Genomic DNA, 24576 nt, shown 5'->3' with positions numbered 1-24576 from the left:
GTATGTCCATGTCATAGCAACATTATTCACAATAACCCAAAGGCAGAAGCAATTTGAGTGTCCATCGACTGATGGATAAACAAAATGGCTGTGTACATACAATGGAATATTATTCCTTAAAAAAAGAATGAAATTTTGATATATGCTACAATGTGGATGAACCTCAAAACCACTGTGCTTATTGGGGCACCTGGCTGGCTCAGCTGGTGGAGCATGTGTCTCTTGTCTCAGGGTTGTGAGTTTGAGCCCCACATTGGGTGTAGAGAATACTTAAGAATAAAATCTTAAAAATAAAAGGGACGTCTGGGTGGCTCAGTGGTTGAGCCTTTATTGCCTTTGGCTCAGGGAGTGATCCCTGGAGTCCTGGGATGGCATCAGCCTCTCCGCAGGGAGCCTGCTTCTCCTCCCTCTTCCTATGTCTCTGCTTCTCTGTGTGTCTCTCGTGAATAAATAAATAAAATCTTTAAAAAAAAAAATCTGGGATCCCTGGGTGGCGCAGCGGTTTGGCGCCTGCCTTTGGCCCAGGGCGCGATCTTGGAGACCCGAGATCGAATCCCACATCAGGCTCCCGGTGCATGGAGCCTGCTTCTCCCTCTGCCCCCCCCTCTCTCTGTGACTATCATAAATAAATAAAAATAAAAAAATGTTAAAAAAAAATCTTTAACCCGCCCCCCGCAAACCCCAAATCCATTATGCTTATTGAAATAAGCCAGACACAGAAAGTATAATTGTACTTAGAAAAGGTATAGCTAGAATAGGCAAGTTTGTATATAGAGAGTAGAGCAGTAGGGGCTGGGGGGAGATGGGAATGAGGATTGTTGTTTAATGGGCACAGCTTTGTTGGGGCTGATGACAAGTTTAGGTATAGATAATGGTGATGGTTACCCAACATTGTGACTTGATTTAGATGCCACTTACTTCTATACTTATGAACAGTAAAAATAATAAATGTCATGTGTGTATTTTACCACAATGAAATAATGGCTAAGCACTATTCTAAGTGTTTTACAGGTGTTAATTCATTTAATGAATAATATGCTTGGTGAGGCATAGGAAAGAGCATAGGTGTTCATTCCACTTCTGGTTTGGCTGCTGATTTTGAGCCTAGAATCACGTATGTAAGTGCCATTTCTTGGTTACAGAATGTATCTATGTTAATAATTTGTTAGGATGTAAATTGTGATCTGTTTTAAACTCCTGGATGTTTCACCTGTGAGATCCAGTTCAGGTCTACTCTGTAGGAGGAGTTTTCTGTGTAGGACAAAGCACTGACTGTTACGATGGAAACTGACCCAATTTGTATAGCATCTTCGTCTCCCCTCACCCCAATCGCAATATAGTTCTGGGAGTGACGTGAAATAGTAATGATTTAGAGCAATAGTTTTCAAAGAGTGGTCTCCAGACCAGCAACATGAGCATGCCCTGGGAGCTTGTTAAAAATGCAGATATTCAGGTCTCACCCCAGACCTACTGAACCAGTAAGGTACAACAATCTGCATTTTAACAGGCCTCACTCAAGTTTGAGAACTAGTGATCTAGAGAATAACTAAAGTGTTGTGTTGGTGGGGGAACCATCTAAAAGTCAGTTTAGATACCCAGGCTCACTTCATGAAGAGAAGACCTAGATTTATAAATTGAGTCTAGTACTGTAGGAATAGAGCTGGTCTGCACTGGATGGAAGCTCCAGGAGTTACCTGATTCTGGACTAGAGCTGTACTAGGCCATGGTAAGGGAAGAGTGAGACAAAACTCTCAAAAGATCAGCATTTACCATGGTTTCTCTCAGCCATAGAAAGCGCCTGTATCTACTTGAGAAATAGAAATGGAACCGCAATATCTACATGGTTAAAACAATAGGGCATTGAGACACCTGATGACCACTGCAGATGGCATTCCCTAGAGAGACGCTTGGCTTCCAAGGGAGTACTGAATGAAAGGAGACGCAGGCTGTTCTGATTCAGCCAGGAAAACCTGCCAACTCCGACAAGGCCATTCCATAGGGAAGCTCATGTTACTGCAATGTCAGTTGCCCTGATAATCTGGACCTAGGAGTTACCAGATTTTACTGTCTGCGTCCTGCCAGGAGCTGAGCCCAGTTCTAATTGGAATTGAAAGTGGGGCGCTGCAGTGAGGACAGCCAGATTGCGGGCAGCTTTTCTGGGCCTCGTCCTTTGTAGGTTTGCAAATGGCCTCTTAGGTACAGTAAACTGTTCTACCGTTTTATGAGCATGCATACATTTGCCTGGAGTTGATCTGATAGCTTCCTTAGGTTGGGAAATACTGATCCAGTAAGTTTGAAATGGTTGAGGCCTGAGATGGCCGACGTTGCCAAATGCAGTTTTCTGGCCAGCTGTATTCCTTTTGGGGGTAATGGAGCTGCAGGTTATGGAGACATGTATGGAAGGAAGAGTCCCAGGTTTTTGAGTATGTGATGAAGACTCAGGATTTGGTTACCTAAGCACAAGGTGTGGGGCCTATCTCAGGAAAAAAGGCAAGGGGCTAGTTAAATCTGATGTAGATTAGCAGTAGCAAGTCTAATCCATAGGCTAGGGCCAGATTGGCAACAGGTCTGACATCCCAGGTCCTAGAGTTTTAAGCTAGAAATCATCTGGTTACTCCTTGTCAGATCCATGTGCCATTGGCAAAATTGAATTTGAGGTGCATGTGGGAAGAGATCAGAGGGAAAGGGGGAGAGAAAGATGGAGAAAAGGAGATGAAGATGAAGGGAGAAATGTTTTAGTTATTGAGAAACAGAAGCAGTTGATGAGTAATTTCTGTTGTATGAGTGGAAGAACTAGAGAACTGGGAAGGAAGGAACTAGTTACTGTGTTTTTTTTTCTTTTCCCCTAGTTTCTATGTTTTCCATATTCTGATCTTTTCCTGAATTGATTCTAATTTGCCATTGACCTTAAAATTTAGCACTCAGGACTGAAGACAGCCTTACAAATAAAATCTGATAGGCCTCCTTGTTTGGGGCTTACTTGCTTTGGACACTGTGCTTCTGTAATGTGTTCCAAATTCGCAATAATTTTGGCAGTCTCAGCAAACTGTTGACTCATAGGTTCAAGTCAACTGAGATCCCTAAGTCTTTTTTTATGTGTTTCCGTTAAATTTTTTCTGGTGCTTCTAAAATTGACTTTCTTGCTCTTATCCTATATAAATTTTATTTCATTAGATTTCATGTTCACTGAACAGTTTTTGAACATTTTGTGCCCAACACTTTACAAATATTACCTTTTCTCCCACCTTACAATGATTCTGTGAGGTAGAATTCCGCTTTTATAGAATAGAAATTAAGGCTCAAAGAAGTTAAGTAATTGGCTTACATTCAAAACAGTGAAGTGATAGAATCTGGTATTCAGACCCATCTGACTCCAAAGCCTCTTGCTTTTTTTTTTTTTTTTAAAGAAATATTTATTTATTCATGAGAGACACACACAGAGAGGCAGAGATACAGGCAGCGGGAGAAGCAGGCCCCATGCAGGGAGCCCGATGCGGAACTCGATCCCGGATCCTGGGATCAGCGCCCTGAGCTGAAGGCAGACGGTCAACTGCTGAACCACCCAGGCGTCCCGTCCCGCCTCTTGCTTTTAAATACCAATCTTGGCCATTGCTCCATCCTGTTTGGATCTTTTAGATCTGTGTTCTATTTTAAATGTTATTTGTTCTCTTAGCTAAAGTCTCTCTCATATGGTCAGCATGACCCAATGCTCTTACCTAAGTCATTTATAGCAGTGGGACTGGGCCAAGGATGGATGCAGAGCAAATCAAGGGAAAGAGCATGGCCTTGAAAGTCGGATTTGGTTTTGGAATCTTGGTTGTATCATCACAAGTGGTGTGACATGGCAAGGTCCTTAACTTGTCTGGGCCTCTGTTTCCTTATATGTGAAATGCCTTAACACCTACAATGGATCTGTTGGAATGTGTGAATAAAGCATGGATGCAAAGTGCTTTAGGTTATGGCCCATCCTAGCATACTGTAAATAAACATTAGTCTACTTGTCACCCTCCTTTCAGGGAATTCCTTTAGAATTTTTTATTTTGGGGGTGGCTCAGTTGGTTAAGGGTCTAACTCTTGGTTTCAGCTCAGGTCATGATCTCAGGGTCCTTCTATCAAGCCTCAAGTTGAGCTCCATGCTGGGGGAAAGCGTGCTTGAGATTCTCTCTTTCTCCCTTAGCACCTCCCCTGAATGAGCACTCTCTTCCTCTCTCCCTCCCTCCCTCTCTCTCTCTCTCTCTCACACACACACACACACATTTTATATATATAGGCATCCCTTGATTTTTTTTTTTAATGGACTGTTTTGGGGTATAATGTTTAGTTTCCTTCAGGGCTATTGTATGCCCCATTTGTGGCAGCACATGTAGCTATAGAAAGTAGTGGTTAAGAGCGGTTAAGAGCTATACCACAGGGACATCTGGGTGGCTCAGGGGTTGAATGTCTGCCTTTGACTCAGGTTGTGATCCCCAGGGTCCCAGGATCGAGTCTCACACCAGGCTCCCTGCAGGGAGCCTGATTCTCCCTCTGCCTGTGTCTCTGCCTCTCTCTCTCTTTCACGAATAAAGTCTTAAAAAAAAAAAAAAGAGAGAGCTATACCACAAATTTCCGTGTGATTAGAAGCAAGTTGCTTAAAACTTTTTGCCTCAGTTTCATCACGTGTAAAAAGTGGGTAAAAATAGTACATACCATAAAGAGTTGTTATAAAATCAAATAAGTTGATATCTATAAAGTCCTTGAAACAGTGCCTGGCAGATAGTTCTGTTTATTTTATTGTTTTTTTAAAAGACGTTATTTGTTTATCTGAGAGAGAGAGAGTGCAAGTGGGGTGAAGGGCAGAGGGAGAAGCAGACTCCCTGCTGAGCAGGGAGCCCAGTGTGGGGCTCAGTCCTGGGACTCCAGGATCATGACCTGAGTGGACGGCAAACACTTAACCGACTGAGCCACCCAGGCTCAGTACTGCTATATAATCTCTGTTATACTAATATCTGTAGGTTACAGAGAATAATGCCTACCTTGTAGGGTTATTATGACACATAAATGTGTCAACTGCTTAATATTTTGTCAAGCAAATAAATGTAACAAATGGATAGGAGGAAATCTCACTGTCCACAAAGAGATTATGAAACACTTATCAAATACCTTGCTGAGATGTAGCTCTCTTCTATGTATCAGTGATTTTCAAATTTTGTCCTGTATGAGAATCACCTGGGGAGGGGAGCCTGGGCGGCTCAGTCAGTTAAGCACCTGATTCTTGATTTCAGCTCAGGTCATGATCTCAGGGTCCTTGGGTTGAGCCAAGTCCGACAGTGGAGCCTGCTTAAGAGTTTCTCTCTCTCCCTCTGCCATGCCTCCTCCACCAGCGCACGCGTGCTCTCTCTCTCTCTCTCCAAAAATAAACAGATAATTTTTTTTAGATAGATAAATTAAAAGAAAAAATTACCTAGGGCTCTTGTTAAAGTGTAGATTCTGATCGAGCAGGTTTGTGCTGAGGCCAGTGCTGCAGACTTCACTTTGAGTAGCACTGCTATATATTCCATTACTTTGTTTTTTGGTCTAGTTGTATTTTTTTTTTTTAAAGACTTGTTTTTAGTAAATCACTTCTGGTAATCACTACTCCCTTTTCTAAAAGCTCAAAGCCCACCTTTTTGGAAAAAAAAAAAAAAAACACTAAAATCCATTGGCCAGGGCCAGGTGTGTGTGCATGTGAAAGATAAATTGTGCACTTCACCAGATTGAAGCCAGGCCTGTCAGAGCCTGGGAACTTTTGTAACCCTCAGTAGATGTCCCCTCTTTGAAGTGAGGACTGTGTTTGCTCATCCTGCTCATCCTCAAGTTTTGATACTTTGCTCATCCTTAAAGTTCTGCAGCACACGTTCACCAGGCTCCCCTGGAGTTCTCCATATTGTTAGAGTTTGCAGGTCTGTAGGCTTGAACTGATGTGGAATAATTAGGGGCTCTGCTGTGTAGAGCTTTCCACAAGGCTTGTTCTTCCCCTCTTCAAGTTGAAGATTGTGCTAGTTGATAGGAAGATGGAAGAAGAGAAGTTGATCTCGACAGCTTTCAGAGTCCTTTTCGTTAGCCTTAGCTTTATTAACAGGCTTTGCCTCATTCTGGGCAGTAATTTTCCCAGCACTTTTCCTTTAGATCAGAACCACCATCCTATTATCTTTCTGACTGTGCACTCTTCCTTTGCACATACGTACGTCGGGTGTCTTTTTAACATCTGTACTCAATGGACTATGCTGTGCAACCATACTAGTCTCTTCAGATTGTTCTCTTTTTAAATTCCTATTGATATAATTTATAATCAATTGAATAATTGACAGAATCTGACTTTTGAGAGTTCTTTAAAAAATACTAGTGTTAAAAAAAATACTAGTGTTGGGACAATTGGGTGGCTCAGTGGTTGAGCATCTGCCTTCAGCTCATGGGATCCAGGATTGAGTCCCACATTGGGCTCCTCCTCCATGGAGCCTGCTTCTCCCTCTGCCTGTGTCTCTGCCTCTCTCTTTCTCTCTGTCTCTCATGAATAAATAAATAAAATCTTAAAAAAAAAAAAAAAAAACAACTTCCAGGATAAAGAAGTAGGATTTAGAACTGACACCTAAAATGATAAGGAGTCACCAGGTTTCAGTGTAGGAGAGGAAGAATGTTCTAGTATGATCTGGAAAGTCAACTCCAATTTATTGACAGACATTCACATTCCTCCTTTCTTTTCAAAGGTCTCAGCTATCAATTGGGAACAGAGATAAACGTTTTTACCAAAGGCGTCCCTCACCCAGCAGGTGCTCCAAATCCTTTAGATTTTGTTTCCCCTAGAAAGATTTTTCAGGTTTCTTCCGGTGTTTTTTTTTTTTTTTTTTTTTTTTAAGATTTTATTTATTTGAGAGAAAGCGAGACTGAGCATGAGCAGGGGCGGGGGTGGGGGAGAAGGAGAAGCAGGCTCCCCACTGAGCAGAGCATGCTGCAGGCCTTATCCTAGGACCCTGAGCTCTTGACCTAAGCTGAAAGCAGATGCTTCACCAGCTGAGCCACACGCACCCCTCTTCTGGTTGTTTACTTTGCCTCTTCATTAACCAACTGAAACGGGGAGCAGCTGCACCTTAAGGTTTTTCCTTAAGAAGAGTGACCACCGGGCTCCCCGGGTGGCCCAGCAGTTTAGCGCCGCCTTCGGCCCAGGGCCTAATCCTGGAGACCCGGATCGAGTCCCACATGGGGGGATGGAGTCCCTGCAGGGAGTCTGCTTCTCCCTCTGCCTGTGTCTCTGCCTCTCTCTGTCCCTCATGAATAAAAAAAAAAAAAAAAAAAAAGAAACAGAAGAGTGACCACCTATTCCCCTCAACTCCATCTGGGAACCTGGATGATCATGCTCTTGCTGATGGTGAGGAGCTTTCTGTTTATTCTCCAGATTTCTATTTTCTTCTTTTCCTCCTCTGTGTTATAGTCTTCTGTCCCTCAAACTCTTGACATGAATTTTCTCTTACGACAATTGAGAAATGTTTACTTCCTTATTTTCTTGTTGAATCATTTCCTCCATTGTCTCGGGGAGTTCTTCATTCTCCTTGATAACTTGTATCTGGAGAGTCAGGTTTTTTGTTTTTTTAAATGCTCAACATTTTATTTTTTTATTTTTTAAAGATTTGATTTGTTCATGAGAGACAGAGAGAGAGGCAGAGACATAGGCAGAGGGAGAGGCAGGCTCTGTGCAGGGAGCCCGATGCGGGACTTGATCCCAGACCCCGAGATCACGCCCTGAGCTGAAGGCAGACGCGCAATCACTGAACCACCCAGGTTTCCTGAGAGTCAGATTTTTAAGTCTGAGAGGAGAGATGCCAGCCTGTGTTTACTAAACACGCTTGTGACAAATGCTTTCAGCAAGAAAGTGAGAATGGCATAATTCCAGCAGTGCCTTGGAGCATCCCCCTGTTTAGGACTAGGAGTTCCTAAAAGCTGCTAGAATTGTTTATTCCATTGTAGAACTCCCTAACTTCTTCCCTTTTTGTTCTGATATGAAGACTATCAACAAACTGATCATCTGGTGGCATAAAGCATTATATTCGGATGTCCCATATGTCATATATAAGTCTGGAGTTTTAGTACCATTCCCATTTTTTCATCAGGAAGTTGGTGTTAAGCCTTTCTTCATGGTATCTGGCTTTTATATTTTTTAAAAAGTAAACTGTAATTTTATTTTTTATTTGTTTTTACTAATCTCTGCTCCCAGCATGGAACTTGAACTTGACCCTGAGTTCAAGAGTCACATGCTCTACCTACTGAGCCAGCCTGGTGTACCTGGCCTTAGCATATTTGATAGGATTTATACAGCTTTAAGTTTGAAGTTCACTTGGGTCTCTTAATGCATAAAAGGAAGAGATTTTATGTCTCTTGCAATACATGGATACCAGAATAAAGAGACTTCATAATGCGGGGATGTATTTTTTTTTAATTTTATTTATTCATTTGACAGAGAACACAAGCAGGGGGAGCGGCAGGCAGAGGGAGAGGGAGAAGCAGGCTTCCCACCAAGCAGTGAGCCCGATGTGGGGCTCCATCCCAGGACCCTGGGATCATGACCTGAGCCAAAGACAGATGCTTAACTGAAGGAGCCACCCAGGCACCCCATGGGGATATTTCTTAAAGTAAGATGATTTTTGAATATCCACTGTGCACTATTCTATGATGAATATTGTTTTAAGATGCTAATTGTGAGCTCCTAAAATATTGTTATCCAGACTGCTGAGAGTAGTCCTATTACTGATTTATCTTACAGAAACAAATACATTTACTGAAGGGACTTGGTATTTGAAATATTGATAGAACCTATGTGGGGAACCACTGGAAGGTAGAAATGTTTGCCTATTTGAATATGTCAACCTAGGAATTGTATGTCACCTTTTAGTTTTTAGGAAATGAGATACAGAATTTATCATAGCTAGTACCTGCACAAAGCAGAAAAATTTTCAGAAACATTAGAATACCCAGTTTCTTGAAGTTTTTGAAGGAAAGCATTAAAAAAAAGAAAGGATCAAAAAAAAAAAGAAAGAAAAAAAAAAGAAAGGATCACCTGGGTAGCTCAGTTGGTTGAACATCTGACTCTTGATTTCGGCTCAGGTTGGGCATTGGGCTCCATGCTCAGTAGGGAATCTGCTTTAGGATTCTCTCCCTCTGCTTCTGTAGACTCTCTCTCTCTCTCTCTCAAATAAATAAATAAACAAAATCTTTTAAGAAAATGAAAATAGGGATCCCTGGGTGGCGCAGCGGTTTGGCGCCTGCCTTTGGCCCAGGGCGCGATCCTGGAGACCCGGGATCGAATCCCACGACGGGCTCCCGGTGCATGGAGCCTGCTTCTCCCTCTGCCTGTGTCTCTGCCTCTCTCTCTCTCTCTCTCTCTCTCTCTGTGACTATCATAAATAAATAAAGAAAAAAAATTAAAAAAAAAATGAAAATAATTTTTTAAAATGTCTTATCCATGGGGGGCACATGAGTGGCTTAGGTGGTTAAGTGTTGGGGTCTTGATTTCAGCTCAGGTTGTGATTACAGGATTGTGACGTTGAGCCCCAAGTCAGGCTCCATGCTGGGTGTGGAACCTGCTTAGATTCTCTCTCTCCCTCTCCCTCTGCTCCTCCTCCCCTCCAAAAAAGTTTTATCCATGGGGAAAAAAAATAAAAACTTTGGTTCATGAAAAAGAGCAATTAAATAAAGACAATGAAGGAAAAGTGAGTGAAAGAAGACTTCAGCTACCTCCCTCGTGACCTCAAAATTTCTAAATTTTGATTAAGTTCTTTCCAGCTTCTCTCTCTTTTTTTTCTTTTTTTTTTTAATTTTTATTTATTTATGATAGTCACACAGAGAGAAAGGCAGAGACATAGGCAGAGGCAGAAGCAGGCTCCATGCATCGGGAGCCCGACGTGGGACTCGATCCCAGGTCTCCAGGATCGCGCCTTGCCCAAAGGCAGGCGCCAAACCGCTGCACCACCCAGGGATCCCTTCTTTTTTTTTTTTTTTTTTAAGATTTTATTTATGAAAATAAAAAAAATATTTTATTTATGTATTCATGAGAGACACAGAGAGAGAGAGGCAGAGACACAGGCAGAGGGAGAAGCAGGCTCCATGGGGGAGCCGGATGCAGGACTCAATCTTGGGACTCTGGAATCACGCCCTGGGTCAAAGGCAGCGGCTCAACCACTGAGCCACCCACGCGTCCCTCCAGCTTATCTCTTAACTCAGGCAAAAGACCCTGTGGGCAAAGCATCCAGTAGAGGGAAACGAAACTACCTCCTGGAGCAGGAAGGACTGCCGTGAGCAGCAAGACAATGTGATGGACTCCAAGACAATGATCAGCTTGACCTTTACTTCCTACCTGCGTGTACCCAACTGACCCTTGTCCCATACTTTCCTGAGATAAACCTGGAAGTCTTTTCACCACTCGGGAGACAGTCTTTGAGCCCTGAGTCCACGGCCTTCCTGGTGTGGGCCTCACTGCGGTAAACTTCTCTCTGGTTTCTCCACCATTCATCTCTCTGCCTCTGGATTTGGTCAGCGGCAAGGGGCTGAACCTGGCCTGGTCAGGTCCCCGGAGCCTGGTGCTCTTGTACCCCTGTGCACTCCCCCTTTACATGAGTAGAAGCAATTAAACCTGAGCACACTATAAATACTTTTAACTTATTTATGTTTTAATTTTTAAATTTAAATTCAATTAACATATAATGTATTATTGGTTTCAGAGGTAGAGTTCAGGGATTCATCAGTCTTACATAACACCCAGGGCTCATGATCTCCTGTACCCTCCCTAATGTCCATCACCCAGTTACCCCATCTGCCCCGCCCCCCCCGGCTCTCCTCCAGTGACCCTCAGTTTGTTTTCTATAGTTGAGTCTCTTATAGGGGACCCCTGGGTGGCTCAGCGGTTGAGCATCTGCCTTTGGCTCAGGGCATGATCCTGGAGTCCCGGGATTGAGTCCCACATCGGGCTCCCTGTATGGGGCCTGCTTCTCTCTCTGCCTCTCTCTGTGTGTCTTTTATGAATAAATGAATAAAATCTTTTTTAAAAAGTCTCTTATGGTTTGTCTCCCTCTATGATTTCATCTTGTTTTATTTTTTCCTCTCTTCCCGTAGTCCCTATGATTTTGTTTTTTTTCTTAAATTCCACATATGAGTAAGACCATATAATAATTGTCTTTCTCTGATTGACTTATTTTGCTTAGCATAATACCCCCCAGTTCCATCCACATGATTGCAAATAGCAAGATTTCATTTTTCTTCATGGCTAAGTCATATTCCATTGTATATATGAACTACATCCTTATCCATTCATTTGTTGATGGACATCTGGGCTCTTTCCATAGTTCAGCTACTATGGACATTGCTTCTATAAATACTGGGGTGCAGGTGCCCCTTCAGATCACTACATCTGTATCTTTGGGGTAAATGCCTATTACTGCAATTATTGATTCATAGGGTAGCTCTATTTTCAACTTTTTGAGGAACCTCCATACTATCTTACAGATTGGTTGCACCAGTTTGCATTCCTACCAGTAGTGTCTTAGGGTTTCCCTTTCTTCTCATCCTTAGCAACATATATCGTTTTTGAGTGGTTAATTTTAGCCATTGTGACTGGTATAAGGTGGTATTTCATTGTGGTTTTGATTTGTATTCCCCTGATTGCCGAGTGATGTTCAGCATTTTTTCACGTGTCTGTTGGCCATTTGTATGTCTTTGGAGAAATGACTGTTCACATCTTCTGCCTATTTCTTGTTTGGATTATTTGGTCTTTGGGTGTTGAGTCTGATAAGTTCTTTATAGATTTTGGATACTAGCCCTTTATCTAATAAGACATTTGCAAATATTTTCTTTCATTCTGTTGGTTGTCTTTCGGTTTTGTTGTATACTTTTTAAAAAGTGTCATGAAGGGCAGCCTGGGTGGCTCACTGGTTTAGCGCCAGCTTCGGCCCAGGGCCTGATCCTGGAGACCTGGGATCGAGTCCCACGTCAGGCTCCCTGCGTGGAGCCTGCTTCTCCCTCTGCCTGTATCTCTGCCTCTCTCTCTCTCTCTCTCTCTCTCTGTGTGTGTGTTTCTCATGAATAAATAAATAAATTCTTAAAAAAAAAAAAGAAAAACAAGAAAAAGTAATGTGAAGCAGGTCTGATTGCAAGCACTACCTCCACTGCCTTTCTGTATATATTTTTTGGCAGCTGTAAGAATGATCCGGGAACTGATCCCAGCTGGAGGTAGACTAGAAATGCACATGATAGACCACTGAAATGTTAACAGTTTCGTACTTAGTTAATTGATCTATGGTATATTCACTTTTTATTTAATTTTTCTAATTAAAAATTTTTATTAAAAATTATACTTTTTCTTTTTAAAAGTTAAATTAAAAATACCTGTTGGAGTGGCTAAAAGAAAAAAAAAAAACACGGGGATTTCTGGGTGGCTCAGCGGTTTAGCGTCTGCCTTCAGCCCAGGCATGATCCTGGAGACCTGGGATTGAGTCCCATGTCAGGCTCCCTGCATGGAGCCTGCTTCTCCCTCTGCCTGTGTCTCTGCCTCTCTCTCTCTCTCTCTGTGTCTCTCATGAATAAATGAATAAAATCTTTAAAAAAATAAAAACAATAAAAAACACAATAAACAAAAAGTGTTGGTCATGATGTAGAGAAATAGCAACACTTGTGCACTATTGGTGGGAATGCAAACTGGTGTAGCCACTGTGGAAATAGTATAGAGAGGTCCTTAAAAAATTAAAAATAGAGGTGCCATGGGGATCCCTGGGTGGCTCAGTGGTTTAGCACCTGCCTTCGGCTGAGGGCATAATCCTGGAGTCCCAGGATCAAGTCCCATATCAGACTCCCTGCATGGAGCCTGCTTCTCCCTCTGCCTGTGTCTCTGCCTCTCTCTCTCTGTATCTCTCATGAATAAATAAGTAAAATCTTAAAAAAAAAAAAAAATAGAGGTACCTGGCATGCCCAGTCAATTAAGCATCTGCCTTCAGCTCAGGTCATGATCCCAAGATCCTGGGATGGAGCTCCTTATCAGGCTTCCTGCTCAGCAGGGAGTCCACTTCTCCCTCTGCCCCCCTTGGGCTCTCTCTCTCTCTCTCTCTCTCTCTCTATTTCTCTTTTCTCACTACTCTCTTAAATAAATAATATCTTTAAAAAAATAGACCTACCCTGTGATCCAGTAATTGCACCACTGGATATTTACCCAGAGAATATAAAAACACGAATTCAAAGTGATACATGTCACCCCTGTGTTTATTGCAGCATTATTTACAGTAGCCAAAATAGGGAATCAGCCCAAAGTGTCCATCAGTTGGTGAACAGATAAAGAAGATGTGTGTATACAAACACACAGGAAAACTATTCAGCCATAAAAAAGAATGAAATCTTGGCATTTGCAACAACATATGGATGGATCTAGAGAGTATTATGTAAAGTGAAATAAGCCAATCAGACAAAGATAAATACCATATAATTTCATTCATATTTGGAATTTAAGAAACAAACAAAGAAAAAAAAAAAAAGACAAACCAAAAAAGAGGCTCAGAACTATAGAAAGCAAACAGGCAGAGAGAGAAGCAGAAAGCAAATGGTCACCAGAGAGGAAGTGGGTGGGGGATGGGTGAAATAGGTGATGAGGATTTAGAGTACACTTGTCATGATGAGCACTGAGTCACATATGGAATTGTTGAATCACTGTCTGATACACCTGAAATTAATATGTTAACTGGCACTAAAATTTTTTAAAAAGGAAAATAAGTAAAAAAAAAACAGTAAGTTATTGCCTTTAACATGAGAATCACTTACAGTTAGAAATGGCTGCACAGACTTGGATTTAATTTTCAGTGTAAGTATGTTGATAGTAATTTAAGCAAAAAGCACTAATTTGGATTTAATTTGAAGTTCATGTATATTTTTCCTTTTTATTTTTTCTAGAAGAAAATTTAAAATGTGGAAACAACAGGATAAAAGGTTTTGATTCAGTGTTTTACAGATTAATGCCATATTTGAGGTGTCTTAGTGCTTTTTTTTTTTTTTTCAAAGATTTTATTTATTCATGACAGACACAGAGAGAGAGAGAGAGGCAGAGACACAGGCAGAGGGAGAAGCAGGCTCCATGCACCGGGAGCCCGACTCGGGACTCGATCCCGGGTCTCCGGGATTACTCCCTGGGCCGAAGGCGGCACTAAACCGCTGAGCCCCCTGGGCTGCCCTGTCTTAGTGTTTTTAACAGAAAAATGTGATGTACTTTGGCCACATAGTGGTCTATTATATGGACATTCCCTGATTTATCCATTTTCTTATTTATTGTTGGTCATTTAGGTTATTTCTACCATTTTGTCATTAGAAACAATGCTACAGCGTTGCCTGGGTGGCTCAGTCAGTTGGGCAGCTGACTCTTGATTTCTGCCCATGTCTGGCTCCATGCTCATTCAGGGAGTTGGCTTGAGAATACTGTCCCTCTCCTTCTGCCCCTCTCCTCCTCTCTCTCTCTCATAAATAAATCTTAACCAAAAAAAAAAAAAAAAAAAGTGCTACAGTGACTATCCACATATCTAATATTCATTGCAACATTGTTTCTAATGGCAAAGTATTAGGAACAATGTGAATATATATGTATATATATGTTGGCTTTGTACCTTCATGCTTATGCTTCTGTGCACTGGATTCCTAGAAGGGGTGGTGTGGATCATAGGGCTTGCACTTGTATTTTTTAAAAGATTTTATTTATTCATGAGAGACACACAGAGAGGCAGAAACACAGGCAGAGGGAGAAGCAGGCTCCATGCAGGGAGCCTGATACAGGACTTGATCCTGGGACTTAGGATCACAACCTGAGTTAAAGGCAGACACTCAACCACTGAGCCACCCAGGTACCCTCGGGTTTGCACTTTTATTTTTTTAAAGATTTTATTTATTTATTCATGAGAGACATAGAGAGGCAGAGACATAGGCAGAGAGAGAAGCAGGCTTCCCGCAGGCAGTCACTTAACCACTGAGCCACCCAGGCATCCAGGGTTTGCACTTTTTTTAAAAAAATATTTTATTTATTTATTCATGAGAGACACAGAGAGAGAGAGGCAGAGACACAGGCAGAGGAAGAAGCAGGGAGCCCGATGTGGGACTCGATCCCGGGACCCCAGGACCCTAGGATCATGACCTGAAGGCAGGTTATGAGCTGAAGGCAGATGCAGACGCTCAACCGCCGAGCCATGCAGGTGCCCCCAGCGGTTTGCACTTTTAAAACTATGCTTGGCAGTGCCCAATTGATAGAGAAGTGGCATGAGGGACACCTGGGTGGCTCAGTGGCTGAGCATCTGTCAGATTACCAGATTAAGGTAATTCCTCTATTCCTAGTTTGGTAAATTAAAAAAAAAAAAGTATTGAATTTTATCCCATCATTTTCGTCATCTGTTGAGAAGGTTATATCCTCTTTCTCCTTTAGTGTCCGTTAATAATAAAAATTGCTTCGATCTCTTAATAAACTGCCTCTTCATTCCTGAGATAAACCCTCTTGTGTTATGAAGTGTATTTCCTCTATTACACTGCACTTTATATAACATGAGAGCTATTTGTCCCATGAAGGTCTGAGAACATAATGTAAAAAAAATCTGAGTCTGTTTTATAGATATTTGCCAACTCTTGTTTTTTATTTATTTTTTTAAAAATCTTGTTTTTTAATTTATATTTCTTTGATACTCAGTGGTCACTGATATTTTTAAAAGTAAATCTTAGGGGCAGCCTGGGTGGCTCAGAGGTTTAGCATCGCCTTCGGCTTAGGGTGTGATCCTGGGGTCCTAGGATCGAGTCTCGCATCAGGCTCCCCGCATGGAGCCTGTTTCTCCCCCTGTGTCTCTGCCTCTCTCTCTTTCTGTGTCTCTCATGAATGAATGAATAAATGAATGAAATCTTAAAAAAAAAAAAAGGTAAAAAAAGTTCCTTGGTTCTTTCTCCTCTTTCTACTCTCTAAATGTTAATGTTCTTCAGAGTTCTGTTGTTCATTTACTTGTCATACATACTTGTTAGGAGATGTTATTAGAGCTACTTATTTGTGCCAGGCATAATGCTAGGAACTAGTGAATAAAATAGACAGTGATCCACACAGAATTTGCCTCCCTGCTGCTAAATTGCCCTTTTCCAGTTTGGCTTCCCTACTGCTAACAGTAATTTTGGGGAGGACAGGAGGACCAAAGTTATCATCTCAGTCCTTTGCTTAAAGGTTTCTTTTTAAAATTTTATTTATTTATTTATTTATTTATTTATTTATTTGTTTGTTTAAAGATTTCTGTTGACTCCTTCATGTCTATAGGGTCATGCCTGGAATCTGGAGCATGGTATACAAGGGCCTTCCCATTGTGACTTAGCCGGGCAGCCCCGGTGGTGCAGCGGTTTGGTGCCGCCTGCATCCTGGGGTGTGATCCTGGAGTCCCGGGATCGAGTCCCGCGTCGGGCTCCCTGCATGGAGCCTGCTTCTCCCTCTGCCTGGGTCTCTGCCTCTCTCTCTGTGTGTGTCTCTCATGAATAAATAAATAAAATCTTTAAAAAATAAAATAAAATCCATTGTGACTTAGCCTTCAAGTCAGATCATTCACACCATTTCCTGTCATACAATCTAGACACACACCAGCTATACTGTGTCCCCAGTAATTCCTATTCTTTCCTCTTTCTCTACACATTTTGTTTTCTCCAGTTAGAATGCTTGTGTCTGCTTGCCAGATTCCTACTCATACTTCAAGGCACTGCTCTAAAAAGATTAGAAAAAAAAAATTCTCCTAGAGATAGTTTGAATTCCATAGCACTGGGACACTGGGGTGGCTCAGCTGTTGAGCGCCTGCCTTCGGCCCAGGGCGTGATCCTGGAGACCCAGGATCGAGTCCCACGTCGGGCTCCCTGCATGGAGCCTGCTTCTCCCTCTGCCTGTGTCTCTGCCTCTCTCTGTGTCTCTCATGAATAAATAAATAAACTCTTAAAAAAAAATAAAATTCTATGACCATGACTTTTTATCTATCTCCATTTTTATATGGCTGTAAACTGCTCGGGGTAGAGTCTGTATCTCTCTGAGTTGTGTCTCCTGTACAGTTACTTACATTACTTAGCACAGAGTAGGCCTTCAGCAAATACTTGTGCATGTTTGCTTGACTACATGACTCGCCGCCTGAAAGAGCTCTACTGTTGGGCTGCCTTGAAGGGACACTACTGCTGCTAGTGATGGCAGCTTGCCAGAGAGGCCAGGATTCTCAACTAGAACAATATACACTTGAATAATCCCTCTTTCTTCTTTCCACTCCCCAAGGTTGTGTGTGTGTGTGTGTGTGTGTGTGTGTGGAGGTCGTGGGACATATATTTAGAAAATTATGTATTTATTGGTATTTTTCTGTTGACTTTAATTTTTTAAATTATTAAAACAACTATAGGATGATGTGATCATGGATATCCTTTTCTTTTTCTGCAAATTTCCTTTATTACTTTGTTGTAAAACATAACATCAGAAATTTTCCTTAAAACTTTTTCCTTCCCAGATGTAGTAAAATCCTACTTAAGAGAGCACTGGCTCCAGGTCCCTAGGTGGCTCAGTCAGTTAAGCATCGGACTCTTGGTGTTGCCTCAAGTCATGATCTCAAGGTTGTGAGGTTGAGCCCTGTGTTGATGGTGTGCTCTGTGCTGTCTTTGGGCTCCCTGCCCAGTGGAGCGTGCGTTGTCTAAAATAAATCTTAAAAAGGAAGCATTGGCTCCTTGAAAATTACATTTTAAGGGGCACCTGAGTGGCTCAGTGGTTGAGTGTCTGCCTTTAACTCAGGTTGTGATCCTGGGGTCCTGATTTCGAGTCCTGTATGAGGCTCCCCCGCAGAGAGCCTGCTTCTCCCTTTGCCTGTGTCTCTGCCTCTCTCTCTGTGTCTCTCATGAATAAATAAAATATTTTTTAAAAAACGTTTTAAGGAAAGGCAAATTTTTCCTGATAAAGTGAAGATATTTGAAATAAATGAGTAAATATTAATTCAAAGGAACTGGGATGCCTGGGTGGCTCAGCAGTGAAAGTGTCTGCCTTCAGCTCAGGGCGTGATCCTGGGGTCCCGGGATCGAGTCCTGCATCGGGCTTCTGCGTGGAGCCTGCTTCTCCCTCTCTCTCTCTCTCTCTCTTCTGTCTATCTCTCATGAATAAATAAAATCTTAAAAAAAAAATAATTCAAAGGACCTATGTTTATTTCCGTATTTGGCATAATAACAAAGGGCTAATGGAAAGAGGATAGTTTTCAGTTTAGAAAACCGAATGGCAGCAAGCTAGTTTGTCTCCCCTCAGATTCGGTTTCCTAGCATGGATATGAATTGACGGGATTAGTAGGTTTAACAAAACAACAGTTCACAATGAGGGAGAAAGAAGAAAACAGGCATAAGAGAAAGTTTAGTAATGCATCGGTCACTGAAGCTAATGAGGAAAAATCATATTTGATAAAGTATAGAGGTAACCTCAAAAATGTGTTTCAGGGGTAACGTGCAGACACAGAGTCTTCTATTGAATCCCTTATTTAGGTATTCAGTGCAGGGTAAGTGCATTTTTTGCATGGTGTGTGTCCTGCACAGAGTTGTTCCTTTATTTTAATGAGAAATAGTTTCTAGTCAGTTTAATGCTCAGGATGGCAGAGCTAATCCCCAGAGCTGCCAGTGTAGTCTGAAAGTAGGGACAAAAGGATTTAGACCAAAAAAAAAAAAAAAAAGGATTTAGAGATGGGGGCGGGGGGGATAAATACTTCCCACTCCAGCTTCTGTGTTACCCAGAGCCCGGAGTGAGGAGTTGCTCCTTTAGAGACTTTTGTCTTGCGATTGAACACATATTGGAAGTTTCTGATTTAAATTTGTGCTTTTTGATAAAGTGGATTAGAGACAGTGAATTGCTACTGGCTAAAGAGAAAGAGCACTTGATTCTGAGGAACTCTAACTTTTGAAATAAGTTTTAGTGCTAAATGACTGGAATAAAGAAAAAGAGAATAAACATCCGTTCAGAGACTACCTACCACTTGCCAGATCCTGTAGTGCTTTTCTGTCCGTCGTCTCGTCCGTGCCGTATGTTCATCAGGGAGGTTAAATGACTCGCCCAGATATCCCACAGCAGTGAGTGAGAGGATGGGTTCTGCTGCATCGCAAACCCACTGGACCCCTGTTCTTTGGTGGTTCGCTGGCTGACATCCCAGGAGGCTGAAGTTTTCTGTTTCTTTCAAAAGCAGGTTTGTTATAGGTCTGGTTTTTACTCTCTCCTATTTGTGCTGGAACACAGGATTTAAGATACTGTGCAACCGAGTACGCCAGCGCGTTTTTCTTGATCTTTTGGTCGGCTAGCCCTTTGTCTAGAACTCATCTCAGAATTGTAGCTGCTCTTGGGAGTGTAAGGTAACATGAAGGCTGTTGTTTTTATTCTCTCCTGTGACATATTTAACACAAGTGGATAGTGTCCAGGCCATAATTCACTTAATTGACAGATTTCTCAGCCATTTTATAGTGGGTTCCCTATATCTTTATCCTCCTGGCTGTCATTAAGAAACCTGTATGTAGGTATGTATGTATTTTTAAAAGATTTATTTATTCATGAGAGACACAGAGAAAGAGGCAGAGACACAGGCAGAGGGAGAAGCAGACTCCATGCAGGGGGCCCGGTGCAGGACTCGATCCCAGGACCCCAGGATCACACCCTGGGTTGAAGGCAGGTGCACAACTGCTGAGCCACCCAGGCTGCCCCTGTCTTTATTTATTTAGACATGATTGTGGGAGTAGTACGTATTTACAGTAAGCTTTTGACAAGGCTGAAACAAATCTTACCTGTACCTGAAAGTGGGTTGAGGAAGGTTGTAAGTGATAATGTTAGTTTTTCTAACATCAGTTCAGACCTTCTTCCCAAAGGACGGCCGCAGCTGTTTGAACTGTGACCATGCCTTAGCTGCCAGGTGTTAACAGTTTGCAGTTAACTCATAAACCTAGATAGATTCAAACCGTTGACCTTGAGTTGAGATCTTTTATAAGCTGTGACTCATCTTTTGGCTCATTCTTTTGTTCACCAGGAAATAATATTAATTTCAGGAATTTCGATTATCCCTTATGAAGAGTGTGTTGCTCATTAAAATTGCTAGGACTTGTTTCTCTGGGTACCAATAGGGCCACAAATTGTTCTATATTTAGTGGTTGTGCTGAATTCATGTGTAAACAGAGGAAGATGCCTGATTAACTTTCTAGACAAAGGCTGTTGAAGCTGAGGCCATCTTTAAGAGGTTCATCTCTTGCACAAGAGGGATAGGGATGCAGGATGGTGAATCCGAGGCTGAACGTGACGGCCGGCCGTGTGTATGCGTATTTGTATCTGTAAATGTCACACGCTGTTTACAGTACCCTGGACTCTTCTCATGCTAGGCCGAGTGGGGCCAAATCAGGAGGAATTGTTCCCGAGCTCAAAGCCAAGAATAACATCCTGACCAGCAGGGGACAGAGGTCAGCGCAAGGCAGCAGCTCTTGGGAGCTACAGGACATTAGAAACTTTGAAAGAACGGAGTTTAAGAAGAAGGAAGCCAATGTGTATGCGCTGTGAAGGGCGTGTGTGAAACTGCGTACTCTTATCGAGGCGTGGCTAATTACGAAAAATGAAAAAAGCATCCTAGTAATTGGATGTGTTACGAGTTCGTATCACCCTCTCGCTATTAACTGTATTTCCTCCTCCTACCTGCATATTGATTTGTCTGTTTATTATTTTTATTAGAAAAGGGGGAAAAGTATGTTCTGCTGTTACTCTGGTGTTTTATTCTCCGGGCAGCTTCAGCCAAGCCCACAAGAGGACTGGATTTAAAGATGATATGTTAATTAAAAGACAAATAACCCTTTATAAAATCTCCTGGGGACCTTCCGGGCTGGCTGAGGTTTTGTTTCTGGGATCTCTCTCTGCCCACTTCTCTTCTTTTCCCTTCTGTCTTTCCTCATTCTGATGCTGGCCACTCACCCCACAGAGGCAACTCCAACTGTTTTCTGGTGGAGCATTCTAAGTTTGTCCCGTTGTCTTCCCTGGGACTCATTTCTCTGGTCTGACTTAAACTGGTTCTGGGCCAGAGTGATCATCTGAAGGCTTTTCTTCATGGCCTTTATTTCTTGGCTTTTTTAATGCACTTTGCCTGATTAGTTTTTTCTAGTTCTCTCCTTTTCCAGGGGTATAAGTTATATTGCCCCGGTTGGAAGGTTCTAAGGGTCAGGTGCAGCTTTTTACTCTGGTTTATAAAGTGTCTTTTTCCTTTCCTAGAAATTGGGGGAAGAATCAAGTGCTCTCATGTGAGGTTTTGCTGACTTCCTGGGGCTCTCTAATTTGCTAGTTGTTTAAACATGTATGTAGCAATCTGAATTGTATTTGAAAGATAGGACTTGTTGCCAAGATTCTGCAGTAGGTCAATTGCTTGTTACCCTTTCTCCCGTTTGTTTTCCTTCCTTCCTTCCTTCCTCCCTCCCTCCCTCCCTCCCTCCTCTCCTTCCTTCCCTCCTCTCCTTCCTTCCCTCCTTCCTTCCTTCCCTCCCCTCCGTCCTTCCCTCCCCTCCTTCTTTTCTTTCTTTTCTCTTTTCTTTTCTTTCTTTCTTTCTTTCTTTCTTTCTTTCTTTCTTTCTTTCTTTCTTTCTTTCTTTCTTTCTTTCGTTTTATTTATTTATTTGAGAGAGAGAGAATGAGTGCATGAGCGGCAGGGGAGGTCTTGAGGGAGGGGGAGCAGCAGACTCCTCCCTAAGCAGGGAGCCAGACGTGATGCTCCATCCCAGGACCCTGAAATCATGATCTGAGCTTAAGGCAGATGCTTAACCTACTGAGCCACCCAGGCACCCTTCCCTTTGTTTTTCAATTGAAAAATCAGAGATGAAGAGAGAATTACCTTGTCCATGGCCATATAGTAAGTTAGTCTTAGACCTTTTAAAGCAGACCTTAAAAAAAATTTTTTTTAATTAATTAAAAAAATAAAAATAAAGCAGACCTTATTTTTAGTATTCCTTGTATTTTATTAGCACAGATATTAACAAGTAGTTAATAAATATATAATAGTTTAATAAATATATCTTAACTGTGGATTCATTTGTTGATCAGTTAAGTTTCAGAATTCTCATGAAGTTGGTCACATTTTGGATCAACATGTGAGAAAAGTTTCTGGGTGGAAGGGACCAGATTGCCATGCAGAAAATGTTCAGCAATTGAGAATATGTATGCAAAAATTCCCAGTGTCGGGGCGCTTAGCTGGCTCAGTCAGTAGAGCTTGCAACTCTTTTTTTTTTTAAAGATGTTATTTATTTATGAGAGACACAGAGAGAGAGACAAAGACATAAGGAGAAGCAGGCTCCCTGAAGGGAGTCTGATGTGAGACTTGATCTTAGGACCCCAGGATCATGACCTGAGCCTAAGGCAGCCGCTCAACCACTGAGCCACCCAGGTGCCCCGGGCTTGCAACTCTTGATCTTGAGGTTGTTAGTTTGAGCTCCACATTGGGTATTTAAAAAAAAATTAAAAGGAAAGAAAAAATCCTGATGTAAATCCTATTCAAAAACTGAAGAAACAGAAGAGTAGTTTGGCTAGAGCAGAAACTGGTTATAAATGTCAGGAGAAATAGGTTGAGAGAGGATAGAAGGACATGGGTTAATCAAGAGATAGGGACAAGAAACAGGCACCTTGCCAGCTTGGGATCAGATAGTGAAAATGAAAATTTCCTACTCCTCCCTCAGTATGCGGCTCTCCACCCTTCCCAGGCAACCGCTATCCAAAGTGGTTAATGACTCTGGGCATTAGTGTCTGGTTTTGGGGCTGCCATGTGAAGCATGAAGAGGTCCTGTGGGGTCAGTCAGCCCAAAGAACAGTTGGCCTTTTGATTTGTTAAATTCTTCTTAATAGCTTTGCTGCTCTCCAATAGTATTGCTAATTCCAAAGCCAAAACCATTTTCTGATGGTTTTGCTGTATCCAGTTGGCTTGCAGGACCCAAACAGCAGCTGAGACTGTTGTACCATGATACACGTTATGCAATAACCCTTCAAGGGGTCTATCCGCCTTCTTTTATTTAAAAAATAGCAACAACATGGGCAGCCCGGGTGGCTCAGCGGTTTAGCGCCGCCTTCAATCCAGGGCAGTGATACTGGACACCTGGGGGATCGAGTCCCACGTCGGGCTCCCTGCATAGAGCCTGCTTCTCCCTCTGCCTGTGTCTCTGCCTCTCTCTCTCTCTCTCTCTCTGAATAAATAAATAAAACTTTAAAAAAATAAAAAATAAATAAAAAATAGCAACAACAAAAAGTAAACTGCTGTTTTATTTTTTATTTTATTATTTATTTATTTATTTTTTTGCTTTGGGGTCACTGATTTGCATCCCATTTGGGTGCCTTGCTTTCCTCCCTCATTTTTCCTTCCTGGATCCTTATGCTCAGTCCTGCCCTCTGAATGTGGCTCTGGCCTCTGGCCTCATTGAGTAGTATGAATTTTAACTATTTCTACTTTCATTTTTTTTAAGTATTCCTTTTTTTAAATTTTTTATTTATTTATGATAGTCACATAGAGAGAGAGAGAGAGAGAGAGAGAGAGGCAGAGATACAGGCAGAGGGAGAAGCAGGCTCCATGCACCGGGAGCCCGACGTGGGACTCGATCCCAGGTCTCCAGGATTGCGCCCTGGGCCAAAGACAGGCACCAAACCGCTGCGCCACCCAGGGATCCCCTATATCTACTTTCAGACCTGTTTTCCAACTTTTTGTCTTTCCCTGCTCCCTATAAGAAACTTTTGGTTCAGACTTGCTTGAGGAAAGGATAAATTTTTTTTTTGCTTGTTTGTTGTTTGTGTACATATGTTCTTGACTAATTTTTCTTTCCTTTCTTTGTCAAACAGGCCACCAAGCAGTTTCTTGAAGAGATTAACAAGTGGACGGTTCAGTACAATGTTTCTCCTCTGTCTTGGGATGTGGCTGTCAAGTTCCTCATGGCCAGGAAGTTCGATGTGCTCCGCGCCATAGAGTTGTTCCACTCCTACAGAGTATGTGCATGGGGCTAGACCGGGCCTGTGGCACATCGGCCCTCTGCTTTGCTGTTTTCTGTGCCACACACTACACACAATAGTTCTCTGAGTGTTCTCCCTGCTGTCATTAAAAAAAAAAAAAAAGCAGGCCAATATCTAGGAGCCCTACTTTGCAGTCAGAAAATCCTTCCGAAGAGATATAGAACCTCTCTAAATTAAAAAGGGAGGATGAAGCATGCTAGGATTAGTTCAAGACTAAAAGCTCACTTTTAGTGAGCTTTATCTTGTGGGTCATCTCCTACAATATTCACTCATTTGTTCAGCAGATGTTTATTGTATATATACTATGTTCCAGGTGCAGAGATTACTATTTAGAAAGAGAAAATAGACACACAATTATAGAAAATTATGATAGGTCACTACTTAGTTCTGCGGAAGCACATTTACTTAGAAGGGCCAAGGAAACTTTCTTGAAGGAAATGATTTCTAAGCTAAGATCTGAAGAATGGAGTAGGAATTGGAAAAGTGGAGTATGGCAGAGAGAACAGCAAGTTCAGATTCAGACAACAGAGAAATTAAGCTGAGTG

At 42.0% G+C, this 24576-nt stretch overlaps 1 protein-coding gene across 2 annotated transcripts in view; it reads left to right on the top strand.

The window, feature by feature from the left end:
* The window catches only part of PTPN9 (protein tyrosine phosphatase non-receptor type 9), a 71619-nt gene that overhangs the window by 13801 nt on the left and 33242 nt on the right, over positions 1 to 24576 (top strand). The window contains exons 1-2 of one of the 2 annotated variants that reach the window (XM_077881959.1): positions 8607 to 8639; positions 23864 to 24007. In XM_077881959.1, coding sequence (XP_077738085.1) covers positions 8622 to 8639; positions 23864 to 24007 — 162 coding nt within the window. In that variant the 5' untranslated portion in view covers positions 8607 to 8621. Of the gene's footprint in view, positions 1 to 8606; positions 8640 to 23863; positions 24008 to 24576 lie in introns of those variants that run through there. The other variant, XM_077881960.1, reaches the window with a different exon arrangement.

This window comes from Canis aureus, chromosome 32 (genome assembly GCF_053574225.1).
Source record: "Canis aureus isolate CA01 chromosome 32, VMU_Caureus_v.1.0, whole genome shotgun sequence".
NCBI classification, from domain to species: domain Eukaryota; kingdom Metazoa; phylum Chordata; class Mammalia; order Carnivora; family Canidae; genus Canis; species Canis aureus.
Note: the sequence above shows the minus strand (reverse complement) of the source record. Positions and strands in the feature narration are given on the sequence as shown.